The sequence below is a fragment of the Sitodiplosis mosellana genome, unplaced genomic scaffold, assembly GCF_009176505.1.
Source record: "Sitodiplosis mosellana isolate CC-2019 unplaced genomic scaffold, AAFC_SMos_1.0 Smas_scaffold_20, whole genome shotgun sequence".
NCBI lineage: Eukaryota > Metazoa > Arthropoda > Insecta > Diptera > Cecidomyiidae > Sitodiplosis > Sitodiplosis mosellana.
The window spans coordinates 1,059,890-1,071,969 of record NW_022595262.1 but is presented as its reverse complement, the minus strand read 5'-3'; the positions used below and the strand labels follow the sequence as shown (position 1 = coordinate 1,071,969).

The window sequence follows — 12,080 nt, the reverse complement described above, 5'->3', positions numbered from 1 at the left end:
TAAATAAACATGAGATTTTTGACTACAAAATACAGAAAGAAAAGCAAAACACAAGAACGAAACGAATGATTGAAGAAGGAAATAATTAATTAGATGAACAGGAGCCTATGGTAGAGAAACGTTAGTCGGCTGGTTTCCGCGGTATTCGATGAAGTCGGTCTTTTTTGGCAAATGAATAACATACATGCAACATTTTATTGAAATTCATCAGATTTATTCGACGGTTTGAACAGTTTGCCAAGATGTCGCTGTCATTATTCCATCACTATTGGATTCAAATTTTGGCCAATGACACACAAACATTCTCATCTGTCAGTCATTTTTCGACCATATTCCAAAATTTGCGAACGCCACAATGCTATTTAACGTATGCCCGAATGTAACTCGGTTTTTCAGTGACTGAATAGTTAAAAGAAGAAAGAAAAAATGAAAAGTGTGTGAGATAAAAAAATAATTAAACAATGATCGATTATCTACTATTATAAGTCTATAAAAATAATGATGAATATAATTTGTGGAAATTTTTGCAAAAAAAATATCATTAACTGAAGTAAAAAAATCCAAATGAAAAGCAAACGATTTGATTGAGTGAAACGAGTTTCAAAAAAGCAGGGAATGAAAATTGTAGCAAGGTAATTCTGTTTTTTTTTTCTTTTTAAAAAGCAATTTTGTTGATTTTTATCCAGTTTTTTTTCCAATGTTTTCAATGAGAGACGATGGAGATAATAATTGTTTTATTCTCTGTGAAAAAAAGAAGAAGAAATGAACAAAATTTGATTATATTATTAATATTTGAATTGATTCGATCATTCTCTTTTTAAGTATCCTTTAATTGAAATATTGATTTTGGCATCATTTCCCAGTGATGAACCGCTCTCGAATCACCAAAACCAAACTAATACTAAAACACCACACACAAATTTCACTCACAAACTCAATCGATGCATTTTAATTGACACGACTCAGAATCAAATAAAATGGTAACGAGTCACATTTTCTGAAAATCTAAACTCTTGACTGCCACTCAAAACTGTGATCCGTTTGGACACTTTCTCAATTTGAAAATAGAATAAAAATCCGCGAAAAATCATGGACATTCATTTAAAATTAGTTAATAAAGTAAAAGGTCAAAATAAAAGAAAAAATGAAATTATTCTGTTTTTAGTTCTTCATTAATGGGAATAGATAACACACATTGGTAAGTATATAACTGGAAGGTAAATTCTTTTCCTTGAATTATCTAAAGATTGACCTACAAGCCATACAGGTCCCATCATTTGTTTCACTCGTATCCATTCTCTGTGGCTTTTGGTAAATACACCACCATGAGATTTTGGTAGTAAAGCGGTATGTTGGTTGTCATTCTGGGTTGATACACTCAGGATAAATTTTGGGATTCAGGTAATATTGTGTGAATAAACAATTTCAAACTGACCGCTCACTACAAAATGTCAAAGCCAAAGTCTGTTGATATAGGCGCGAAATGTCAATTCCATGGAAAACTTAACCTCACAATAGTGTGAATGTAAACAAAATTTGTGATCGTCTGTAAGTGTATCGTTTTAAAATGTTTGTTAGAACACGACCGGCTTGTTGTCCGGATTCGTTTCCGTTTCCATTCACACCTTATTCTATCCAAGACCAATTTATGCGGGCATTGTATTCAGTCATTGAAAATCACAAAATTGGTATATTTGAATCGCCCACCGGCACTGGAAAAACACTGACTTTGATGTGCAGTGCTCTCAAGTGGCTATCAGATCACGATGAACTCAACCGGGTGGACTTGATGGAAAAAATCCGTGAAATGGAGAAGAATATCAAAGCCAACGAATTGGAAAATGCCAAAAGCAATGATTGGTTGAGCGGTCAATATGATTTACTACAGCAAAAAAAGCAGTTGAATACGCTTTTGGAGCAATTGAAGGCAATGGACGAATATGATCAAAAAGTCACTGAAATGCGAAAAAAGTGGAAGAATCAACAGAAGGCACAGTCAGTTAGGAAGTTCAAAGAGGCACACGCAAACGAACTCCTAGAAAACACCAAGAATGAGGCCAAGCCGGTTGATAATGATGATGAATTGGTGATCGAAGACAAGGACGATGAAGATGAACAAGATGACATTGAAGATGTGATTGAAAATCAGTTTCACAATACGAAAGTATGTCTTCTTTCATATGCACCAAATGCATTTATCTAAAAATTGACTCTATTTCAGATTTATTTCTGTAGCCGAACACATTCGCAATTATCACAAGTGGTGAACGAACTGAAAAAGACCGTTTATGGTAACGCTATTCGACATTTACTTGTTTCCATTAATTGTCCACTATCAGTTCGTTATATTGCTATTAGTTTCATTTCTTCTTTCTGATTCTCCCCGTAGGTAACGCCATTCGAATCATTCAATTGGCATCACGTCAACAGCTCTGTATCAATCCCGAAGTGAGAGCATTAAAATCAAATGCCTTGATCAATGAACGCTGCCTGGAAATGAAGAAAGGAAAATCAAAACAAACCTGTTGCCAATCGACACACACGGATCAAGAAGGTCGTGCCACAAAGAAATCGAAAATTGTGAAAACGAAAAGCACTTCATGCCCATTCTATGCTCAAGCATCCATTGAAAATGTATCGCGTGCCGCACTCTATAATACTGAATCGATTATGGATATTGAGGACTTGATTCAAACGGCTAAAACTGAAAAAGGATGCCCATATTATGCAGCCCGAGCGGCAGCAAAAGATGCACAGGTAATAGAACCCAATTTCCATTCACTTTCAAAAATAAAAATTGTTTTTGATTTAATCCAACCAGGTTGTAATGCTGCCGTATCAAATGCTGTTGCATCGAAAAACTCGCGAACAATTGGACATTCAGATCAAAGATAGCGTTATCATCATAGATGAAGCCCATAATCTGATCGATACGATCGCCAGCATTCACAGTGCTGAAATCACTGCTGACCAATTGCAACGCGTACATAAACAGTTGATTGCCTACAAAACGAAATATCTCGATAGATTCAGTACAAAAAACCTGCTCCGTTTAAATCAATTGATTTCTGTGGCCAATCGATTCATGAAATTGATTATGAAATCACCAAATGAATCATCGAAATCAACTCAAGCCGAGCTGCAGGCTGAATTCTCATCTGAAATGGTGCTTACACATGATCTCCTCGATGAAGTGAACATTTCATACGGAAATTTGTTCGAAATCATTAAATTTTGTGAAGAAACCCGCTTAGCCCAAAAAATTGGTGGATTTGCCTTGCGGTACGCTAATTTGGATGTGAAGCCAGCTGTGTCTGCACCACAAGAACCCCCCCATTTGTCGTATCTTCAACAGCTCTCCGATAAACGATCGAATAAGCCAAAATCAAAGGCAATTGAAGATGTACCAGTTGAGCCAAAAAAACCAGATGACAACACAAATCGGCTGGGGTCAGCATCTGTGATTCGTTTATTTCTAAGTTTTCTCGAAACGTTACTGGAAAAGTCAACCGATGGCCGCATCTTATTGTCAAAACATCGTACCATTCAATCAAAGTCATTCATCAAGTATTTGCTATTGAATGCAAGCGAACCATTTGCAGCACTGCTGAATGAATGCCGGTCGATTATTGTGGCTGGTGGAACGATGCAGCCGACAACTGAATTCACGACGCAGCTTTTCGAAAACTTCAAAGAACGAACCGAAGAACACTTCTATGGACATGTCGTTGCCGCTGAAGCCATTTTACCAATTGTCGTCAATAAGGGACCTAGAAACTCACCATTTTTATTCAACTATGCAAATCGAGGAAATAACGAAATGGTACGTTTTGGTTTGTCTTAACACTTTTATTTCTCTTATGTTCTGTTTATAAAAAATATGTATTTTATTGGAAATTATGCGTTTGCCGTTACTTTTTTTTTGACTTCATTTTGCCAAAAACTAGTTACTTGCTAGTCCACTGCCAGTTAGTCCACGGCCAAGGCATCAGTTTGTGGCTCATGACTTAATTGTGTTTGCAAATTGGACAGTTTGTTCTTGAGAGCTTTCACACCCATCAAAACGATATTTTCTGGCTTAAGTGCGCCGGTTGATTCCACGTTCAAGAAAAACTTATTCGGTTTTGCTTCCCAATTGAAATCCGCTTCGAATTGGTCTTCATCCAGTTCGGTGTGTTCACTTTTTGGCCATTCGTCCGGTTTGGGATATAATGTGTGTCGCATTGAATTATCCGGATCATATTCAAACGAAACACCAGCTAGAACCCAAGAAAAAAACAATTAACAATTACTTTCTCTATTGAAATTGAATAGTCTAGTCGTAATTACCTGTTGGATTCCATTTGGCATGTTCTTTACCGAAGCCCTTTTTTGCGTACGCACGTAATTTCAATTCTTGACCTTTACGCAGTTTGATGATGAGAATTTCCTCGTTGTTGTCGCCATATTCGTTTTCTTCTTCGTCTCGTCTTCTTGAGGGCACTGGAACAACACGTGGATCACTTGACTTCAAATCAGCGGTTGTTACATGCCGAGTATTTTCCTCGTCACATTTAACATCCAATGTGAATTCAACGCTGCATTCGGTGCAGAAATCAATGCACGAACATTCACGCGTGTTTTGCATTTGTTCGACGACATCGTCCGAAATTAATGGAATCAAACCAATGCGATGGGCCAAAAATTCATCGGCCAAAACGGTGGAATTTGCTTCGAATTGTACCCAATCAATTGCCATGGTTGGCGTTTCTGCGATGAATATACGGCGCAAACTATTCGAGATACTGAGATCCGTGTCTTCAATCACAAACTTTACGTTTTCTTCAGTGAGATCCGTAATTTGCACTGATGGCGTGTTGGCGTACGGCATTTTAATTCAATTTTTTTCTTCGTAATTTTTTTCTGACAAAACAAAATGAATTTTACTTCAAAGAACTAAACGTTGTGATTCAAGTCTATCAACTACGCGAATGCGTCGCTTTTTGATGACTTGTGACAGTTCAGTTGAATGTGACAGATTGAACACGAGTCGCTAGTTTTCGTTACTACGCGATCATTGTGGGAATACTCAACAGATGGCGCTGGCAATTAGTTGGAAGAATATCGTATGATGAACTTCGTATTTTATTGTATTTTCTTGAATCGAAAATTGATTCAATTTCTATATCTTCTAATTCCAGATGTCTGACCTGGCAATGGCAATTCAGAACATTTGCAACGTGGTTCCAGCCGGTATTGTCTGTTTCTTTACCTCGTATCTTCACCTGGACAACTTTTACAATCACCTGGTTCAGTCAAAGGCAATCGAAAAGATACAGCAAAAGAAGAAACTATTCAAAGAGCCGCGATCGGGTGGTCAACAAACGGAAAAAATTCTGTCGGACTATGCAAAAGCGGTGAAAGCAGGCACCAAGTGCATGGAAGCAGGAGCACAAACAGGCGCATTATTGATGAGCGTCGTAGGTGGAAAGCTGAGTGAAGGTTTGAACTTCTCAGATGATTTGGGACGTTGCGTTTGTGTCGTTGGATTGCCATTTCCCAACAAAAACAATCCAGAACTCGCTGAAAAGATGAAATATTTGGATAAAGTTTGCGCTGAGAAAAGAATGGATTCAAGTGTAGCATTTTCAAGTAGCGAATACTATGAAAATTTGTGCATGAAAGCCGTGAATCAATGTATTGGTCGAGCAATTCGGCACATCAATGACTATGCAACTGTCCTATTGATTGATGAGCGTTATCAACAAGAGCGTATCAAGAGAAAACTTCCCAATTGGATACAAATTTCATTGCGAGCACCAAACAATTATGGCGGTGTGCAGGGCTCACTTGTTAAGTTCTTCAAGGAGAAAAAGAATAAATAATTCCTGTCGCTTGATTTAATCAATTTTATGATAAATACTCAGTATATATGTACCCTATACCGTCTTTTTATGTAAACCAGACAAATAAAACGCAAATAGATTTATTTTTATCCAGTAAATTATGGCTTTTGGGCATCTTTATTACAATTTAGAATAATAAGTAAGGAAAACGTACTGAATTTCATGTTTCAAATGCAAAAAGACATTGTTTGTTGACTTAGCCGCTATATTTTTTTTCATTATAATTGTACAAATAGAAAAATTTCGCTCAGATGTATCAAAATCAAGTTTTGATACACCAACAGCGCTTCCGTCTCATTATTATTTTCTGTAACACATCTGCAAAGAATATCTAAAAAAAAAATGTAAACAAATTAATATCAATTTTAGTGTTTTGTTTCAGTGAATTTTAATCTTATCGTATATAATAAAACCATAGTTTTGTCGATCCAATTTTTAAGTTTGATACAATCTTCATTTTTTGTATAAATTTCACATCAACATCAACGTAAATAAAATTTCAAGTTTTCTTTTGTTCTTGTTGGAGACAAAGAGCGAATTTTTTCTTCTTCTTAAAACGACATCGTGATCGAAACTATGAATTATTTAAAGAACCTAAACGTTTACAGGGTGGAGAACATTCGATTTGTGAGTAAGTTCTTAATTTATACAATTTAATGTGGTGACTTAAACGAAATTTGGGTTACATTTTCTCTTTCGGAACGAACACGTTCAAGGCCAACATTGTTTCCTATAGTTTATTTCAATGGCATTTTCATTTTGGTCCAATTCATTTTGTTTTGGGAATGCACTATTGATTTGCAGACAATGAAACATCTATTTACTGAGGCACGTTCTGTTAATAATGTAGTGGCGTTGTGCTTTTTGTTTATTAAATAACAATTCTCGGACATGCAACAATCGTACATTTATGCAGTTTTGCAGGGTTTCATATTCAAATGGTATTCCAGATGACAAGTATACAAACTCTAAATCGAACTTGTGAATAGATTTTACTTCGCAAATATTTGCACAAGTCAAAAATGTGCAAATGTATCTGTTAGCTGTTAGCTATTAGCTATATAGGGTCTTGGCTGAAAATGTCAAAGTTTAGTATTTGAAAATTGTGATCACTTTGAAAAATAAATCCCCGAACAATCAACATCAAATCTCGGTTTGATGGATTTGATTTTTAACTTCTCCAATTTTCAACTCAATGTTATTACAAAAGAATCGGTCAAAACTCTTCAGCCTGACAATTCTCGCATATGGCGAATTCCTTATGTGTAGATTTAGTGCTCATTTAGTGCTATTTTGTGCCACTAATTTCAGATTTAGTGCTTCAACTGGGAGCGAGTTATGGGCATCGCCATTTTGGGGGATGACGAAAATAGGGGTAGTAAAAAAAAATTCCCCATGTTGAGATATCGGAAATCCGATGGTACCACGATTTAGTGCTCTCATTTCAGATATACTCCACAACCCCTTCGGTTAAGGGTGGGGGTGAAATTGGGGTGAATTTTTGTTTTCAACCCCGAATGCACCCCATTTTGGGTCAGTGCTCATTTAGTGCTCCCAAAATAAACTCTCAGATTGAAATTTGCTTAAAAAATGATCGACTTATGGTCATCCACTGTGTTTGAGCAGAAGCAGTTCATCCCCTAAAACGCCAAAAACTATAAATTTCTCAAATTTTACGCAAAAAATGTAACCTCGATGGATTCTGAGAGCACTAAATCAGATTTAATGTTCACTTTTTTAAATTTTTCCAAAATTCGACTCCATATCGCTCAAAGGGTGATTTTTGACAATTTTCAAAGAGCGGGCACCAAAGTACAGATAAACCTTAGCACTAGCAATCTGTGCCATTTTTCATAAGGCGTCTCCACTCGCATTGAGTTTGTATTGTGAATGTTAAGGTGCGTGCAACGCCCTTCAATGTAAAAAACAATACAAGTGGAGATGATACACGGGATTTATCTGTACTTTGAAAATAGTCCATAGATTTAGTGCTGAAGAAGAGTTTTGACCCCGTGAACTTTGATAGAAATATTGTGTAGAGAAAATTTTACAGCGGAGATTTGTTTCGATGGTCATTTTCTTTCAATGAGGTAATTGTGGATATTTAATGCTATTTGCACAAATCAAACAAATAACTGTTCAGTTTCCAAAATGTAATGAACCCAAAAATTTTGTTTCGGATTTTCAATCAAATATCAAAATATCAATATTCTTTCTGATGCATTCATTAAACTTAATTCTTTGTAACTCTTCAAGCGTTTTCACCTCAATATTCTGCCATCACATTCAATCAACATTCTTATCGAATTTTTAACTCTTTTTTCTCCCCCTCCCCATGTCATGTAACATTGAACCAGTGCTATTTAATAACAATTGTATCACTTGGCTTCATACTCTTATTTTTGCATTCTTTTTATGAAAAGCAAGTACTAATATAGTGTTTTTCTTTAATGTTTAAATTACAAATCCATTGAAATCTAAAGAAAAAGGTTGGTTCTGTAAGTTCGCATAAACTAGAGTTCACTCATCATCATTTTCAGCATTGTAGCATTTATTTTAAGTTTCGACGACAATATCTATTTATATGTTATTTTTTGTTTAAAACGAGAGTTGTTTTATAATATACAGCTATTTGGTTAACGGAAACGAAACACTATTATTTACATCAAGGGCCATTCGGAAATAATAAAAAAGCGACGATAGTGAGCTCTAGCTATTTACATTTGGTAGCTGATCTTGTCCTGTTCTGTTCTGATTGGTGATTAACACTTACTTTTTTCTTTTCTTTTTACGAATAAACATTGATTTTACTTTCGGCGCGATGCATTCATTTTCGATTATATCACACACAATTGTTAATCGCATATCACATTTCGCGAGACTATACAATGGTCAAAGACAAGTTTTTACATTTCCCTCACAATTATTAAACAAATTATTCAGTTTTTTCTTTGAAATAACAAAATCGAAAACAAAGTGTAAGTATGAGAAATTAAACATTGATAAAAAAACGATTACTTTGTTTAACATTCTAATTTGAAAAATTATAATAAGACTTTTTAGGGGATTTTCATAATGTTTTGGAAGATAATTCAGAAATGGAATATTTTTTTTAAAAAATCATATGAATGCCTTAAAATGAATACCATCATTAAAATTGTCTGTTTGTTTTTCTCTTCGAAAATAGTTTGCCAGATACAGATATTCACGGCTTAATGTTCAATGTCGCTGCTTTTGATTGCATTTCATTTCAAATTTCACACTTGAACTTAATTTCTTATTTTCGTTTAATTAAATGTGCATATTTAATATTAATTGTTATTCATTCAACGCACAAAAATAGGAGGCTGTCCGATCGAACTAAAATTTAAAGGACGAGTTAAGTCAACTAGAATATTCAATAACCCCGATAAACTCTAATAACAAAGCGAAACAAATGCAAAAATTATGTGTAGAAAAAGGATTAATTAGATTGATGTTAAGAGGTTGTCCGGTTGAAAAATAAAAACAATAGCTGTTGCCTTCATTGATTAGTAATCAATTCATAAAAAACAATTTGTTTTCGTAAGTTGAATTGAAAATGTGTAAGTTTTCTTTGTGATGCATTCATATTATTGTACTTATTTAAAGTACAGATAAACCTTAGCACTAGCAATCTGTGCCATTTTTCATAAGGCGTCTCCACTCGCATTGAGTTTGTATTGTGAATGTTAAGGTGCGTGCAATGCCCTTCAATGTAAAAAACAATACAAGTGGAGTTGATACACGGGATTTATCTGTACTTTATTGTGTGCGTATGCAAGCATAGATTTACTGGTATATTTGTCTGGTGAGCTGTACTGATTTCACATGGGCTTTGCGGAAAATGTGCCAAAAATTTAAGCATAATTTTTACTTGTTTTTCAATAAACGTGTTTTCAATGCTAGTTTTGAATTGTTAAAAATAAAGCACTATTTCATTGGTTTTCTTCATTTTTCAAACGTTACAAAATTACCTTAAACCTAGGATCATTTTTGAATCCGATCATAAATGGATTTTTATCACTGTGCAATAATTAGTTTGTTTAATCTACCATCAAACTGATTTGTGGCCAATCTCTTTTTTTAAATCAAAATCTAAACATCGGAATGCTGTTCCTGTTGTTTTGCGTCCGTTTACAATCTGCTCTTTTTTCTTCTTTTTTCTTTGCAAATTTTAATAAGCAAAACCAATGATTTCTTATGATCTAATCAAATACAAAATATAATAATAAACTTAATCGAATTGTCAATTAATTTGCGACATGGAAATTTTTTAGTGAAAAAATAAAGAAACGAAGAAAAACATGTTTAATTTGCTTCTTACACTGAAGTGAAGCTGACTTTTTGCATTTTGAGGTATAAATGAAGTAAAGTTTCTTAAAATTCAATGTTCTCGCAATCGCCGTCGAAAGGAAACCATCAGGCTAGGCAACCACTGCTGTTGGTATAAGTAGTGACACCACTATCCAAATCGGTGGTAAATTGTGAATCGAGAAATTCACAATTTTGCCCAAGAAAATCCCCTTTCAGCAACGAACTGTCGATAAATTGCTGGCACGACGTATTAAATTCAATGATTGATGTCGAATGAGGTGGCGGCAGCACTGACGATATCACAGGTAAATTTACCGTACCAAAATTGTGCATCATATTATGGTTTGCATTTGGATCGAGATTTGAATGATGATTGTTATTTATTTGACTGGAATTGTTGTTGTTATTCATTCCCTGGAGTAGCATGTGCCCCTTGAGTCCCTCATGCATATGCGATTGGGTGTCAATCAATGATGACGTGTTATTGGCGGAATTTGCACCAGTTTCAATATCTGGATCGAATGTTTCGGCAACACCATCGAATAGGAAGCGATCAGCACTTTGAACGGTTGTGTATGGGCTGTCATTAACATCGACCAATTCACTCTTTAAAATGAATTCAATCGAACCATCGGCAGCGCCATTATCATTCAACATCCCTGTATCACAATTGGGAATGTAATCGCTTTTTATCATTTGCGGTAGGGTTGAATAGCTTGCCATGTCCACCGGTGACTTTATAAATCCACTGTCCGGACTGCTCATTGCATAACAATCACTTGAACTGGACATGAGTGATTTGCAATAGGTACTTGTTGGTGTTAGGCTTTCGTTTCGTCCTTCACAGAAACCCATATCAATCGATGGTAACGGTTTACAATCCTGTAGCGGTGACATATTGCTCATAGTTCCAACAATCGTTGGATTAATTGCATTAATGCAATTTCTCGTTGTTGCTGCTGCTGTAACCGGGCTGATGATTGTGGTTGCTGGTTGAATTAGTTTGTTGGTTTGCTGGTTGGAACGCCTTGTATTGAATCTCAACGTATTGACCGACGGGATTTTCTGCATTTTCTGTGCTGTCTTCATTGAAAAATTCCTCGTTTTCGATAGCACTTCATTTTTCACAATATGGTCATTGTTTGTGGTAGACGTTTCCGTTTGTTGTAAACCGATATCGTTTAAAAACTTCATAATGCTGGCATTGATGTTGGGTATTTGAAATCCATCGCTTCGTGTACATGAGTTGGCATGCAATTGAAGCATTTCAGTTAGAGATCGACGTTCAATTTCCAAGCTGCGCACTTGTGCCTTCAAATCGATATTTTGTGCTTCCAGCGTTTCAGCTTCACTCACTAAGTTTACGGTACGCTCACGTTTCTTCATTCGGCACTTTGTTGCAGCTATTTTGTTTCGCTCACGACGTCTGCGCCTTCGATCTTCATCTTCCGGAGATAGCTAAAGTGATACGTGCTCGTTTAATAGAAGAATTTTCGGGGAAATTATAAAATTTTGCACAACTTACGAAAGTCGTGGACCGTGTTGGTTTTCTCGAAACCATCTCATCATCATCATCATCATCATCATCATCATTGTCGTCATCATCGCTAGTGTCTATGTCTTGCTTGATCTTTTTGCAAATCGACGTATCCACACTGCTTGAGTCACTTGTGCTCATTTTGCGTTTCATCTCAAGTGATAACTTTAGGCTGGTTTTTATCAATTGCGAACATGTCTGTGGAAATAGATAGTAAAACAAATGATTAGCATTGGGTTTGAAAAACCATAAGACCTTAATTAATGCGAAATATTTGTTTTCTACTCATCATAATTTTTGATTTTCAGAAAAATAATCTCGAA

General features: G+C 35.5%; 3 protein-coding genes across 26 annotated transcripts in view; 1 reads left to right on the top strand and 2 right to left on the bottom strand.

The window, feature by feature from the left end:
- Positions 1–1,474: 1,474 nt before the first annotated feature.
- LOC129568488 (ATP-dependent DNA helicase DDX11) lies at positions 1,475–6,416 on the top strand. Its single transcript, XM_055446440.1, has 5 exons — positions 1,475–2,164; positions 2,222–2,291; positions 2,390–2,757; positions 2,822–3,823; positions 5,181–6,416. The coding sequence occupies exons 1-5, from the start codon at positions 1,568–1,570 to the stop codon at positions 5,862–5,864; spliced, it is 2,721 nt and encodes a 906-aa protein (XP_055302415.1). The 5' UTR covers positions 1,475–1,567; the 3' UTR covers positions 5,865–6,416.
- Positions 3,829–4,997, bottom strand: LOC129568502 (DNA-directed RNA polymerase II subunit RPB3). The gene is made up of 2 exons (XM_055446482.1): positions 4,330–4,997; positions 3,829–4,259 (listed from the first exon to the last, which is right to left on the bottom strand). The coding sequence occupies exons 1-2, from the start codon at positions 4,868–4,870 to the stop codon at positions 3,970–3,972; spliced, it is 831 nt and encodes a 276-aa protein (XP_055302457.1). The 5' UTR covers positions 4,871–4,997; the 3' UTR covers positions 3,829–3,969.
- Positions 6,417–10,053: 3,637 nt separating the features above from the next.
- The window catches only part of LOC129568489 (activating transcription factor 3), a 63,846-nt gene continuing 61,819 nt past the window's right edge, over positions 10,054–12,080 (bottom strand). For all 24 annotated transcript variants that reach the window (XM_055446452.1, XM_055446445.1, XM_055446455.1 and 21 more), the window contains 2 exons: positions 11,746–11,955; positions 10,054–11,678 (listed from right to left, as the gene is read on the bottom strand). In XM_055446452.1, the coding sequence (XP_055302427.1) occupies positions 10,326–11,678; positions 11,746–11,955 (1,563 nt within the window). In that variant the 3' untranslated portion in view covers positions 10,054–10,325. The remainder of the gene's footprint in view (positions 11,679–11,745; positions 11,956–12,080) is intronic.

What these genes read in the sequence shown, in the direction of transcription:
- LOC129568488 (XM_055446440.1), top strand. Translation starts at nt 1,568, where the DNA reads ATGTTTGTTAGAACACGACCGGCTTGTTGTCCGGATTCGTTTCCGTTT. An exon ending in ACTGAAAAAGACCGTTTATG is followed by an intron (nt 2,292 to 2,389) that starts GTAACGCTATTC and finishes TTCTCCCCGTAG; the next exon opens with GTAACGCCATTCGAATCATT. An exon ending in CGGCAGCAAAAGATGCACAG is followed by an intron (nt 2,758 to 2,821) that starts GTAATAGAACCC and finishes TAATCCAACCAG; the next exon opens with GTTGTAATGCTGCCGTATCA.
- LOC129568502 (XM_055446482.1), bottom strand. Translation starts at nt 4,870, where the DNA reads ATGCCGTACGCCAACACGCCATCAGTGCAAATTACGGATCTCACTGAA. An exon ending in TGCCAAATGGAATCCAACAG is followed by an intron (nt 4,260 to 4,329) that starts GTAATTACGACT and finishes CTTGGGTTCTAG; the next exon opens with CTGGTGTTTCGTTTGAATAT.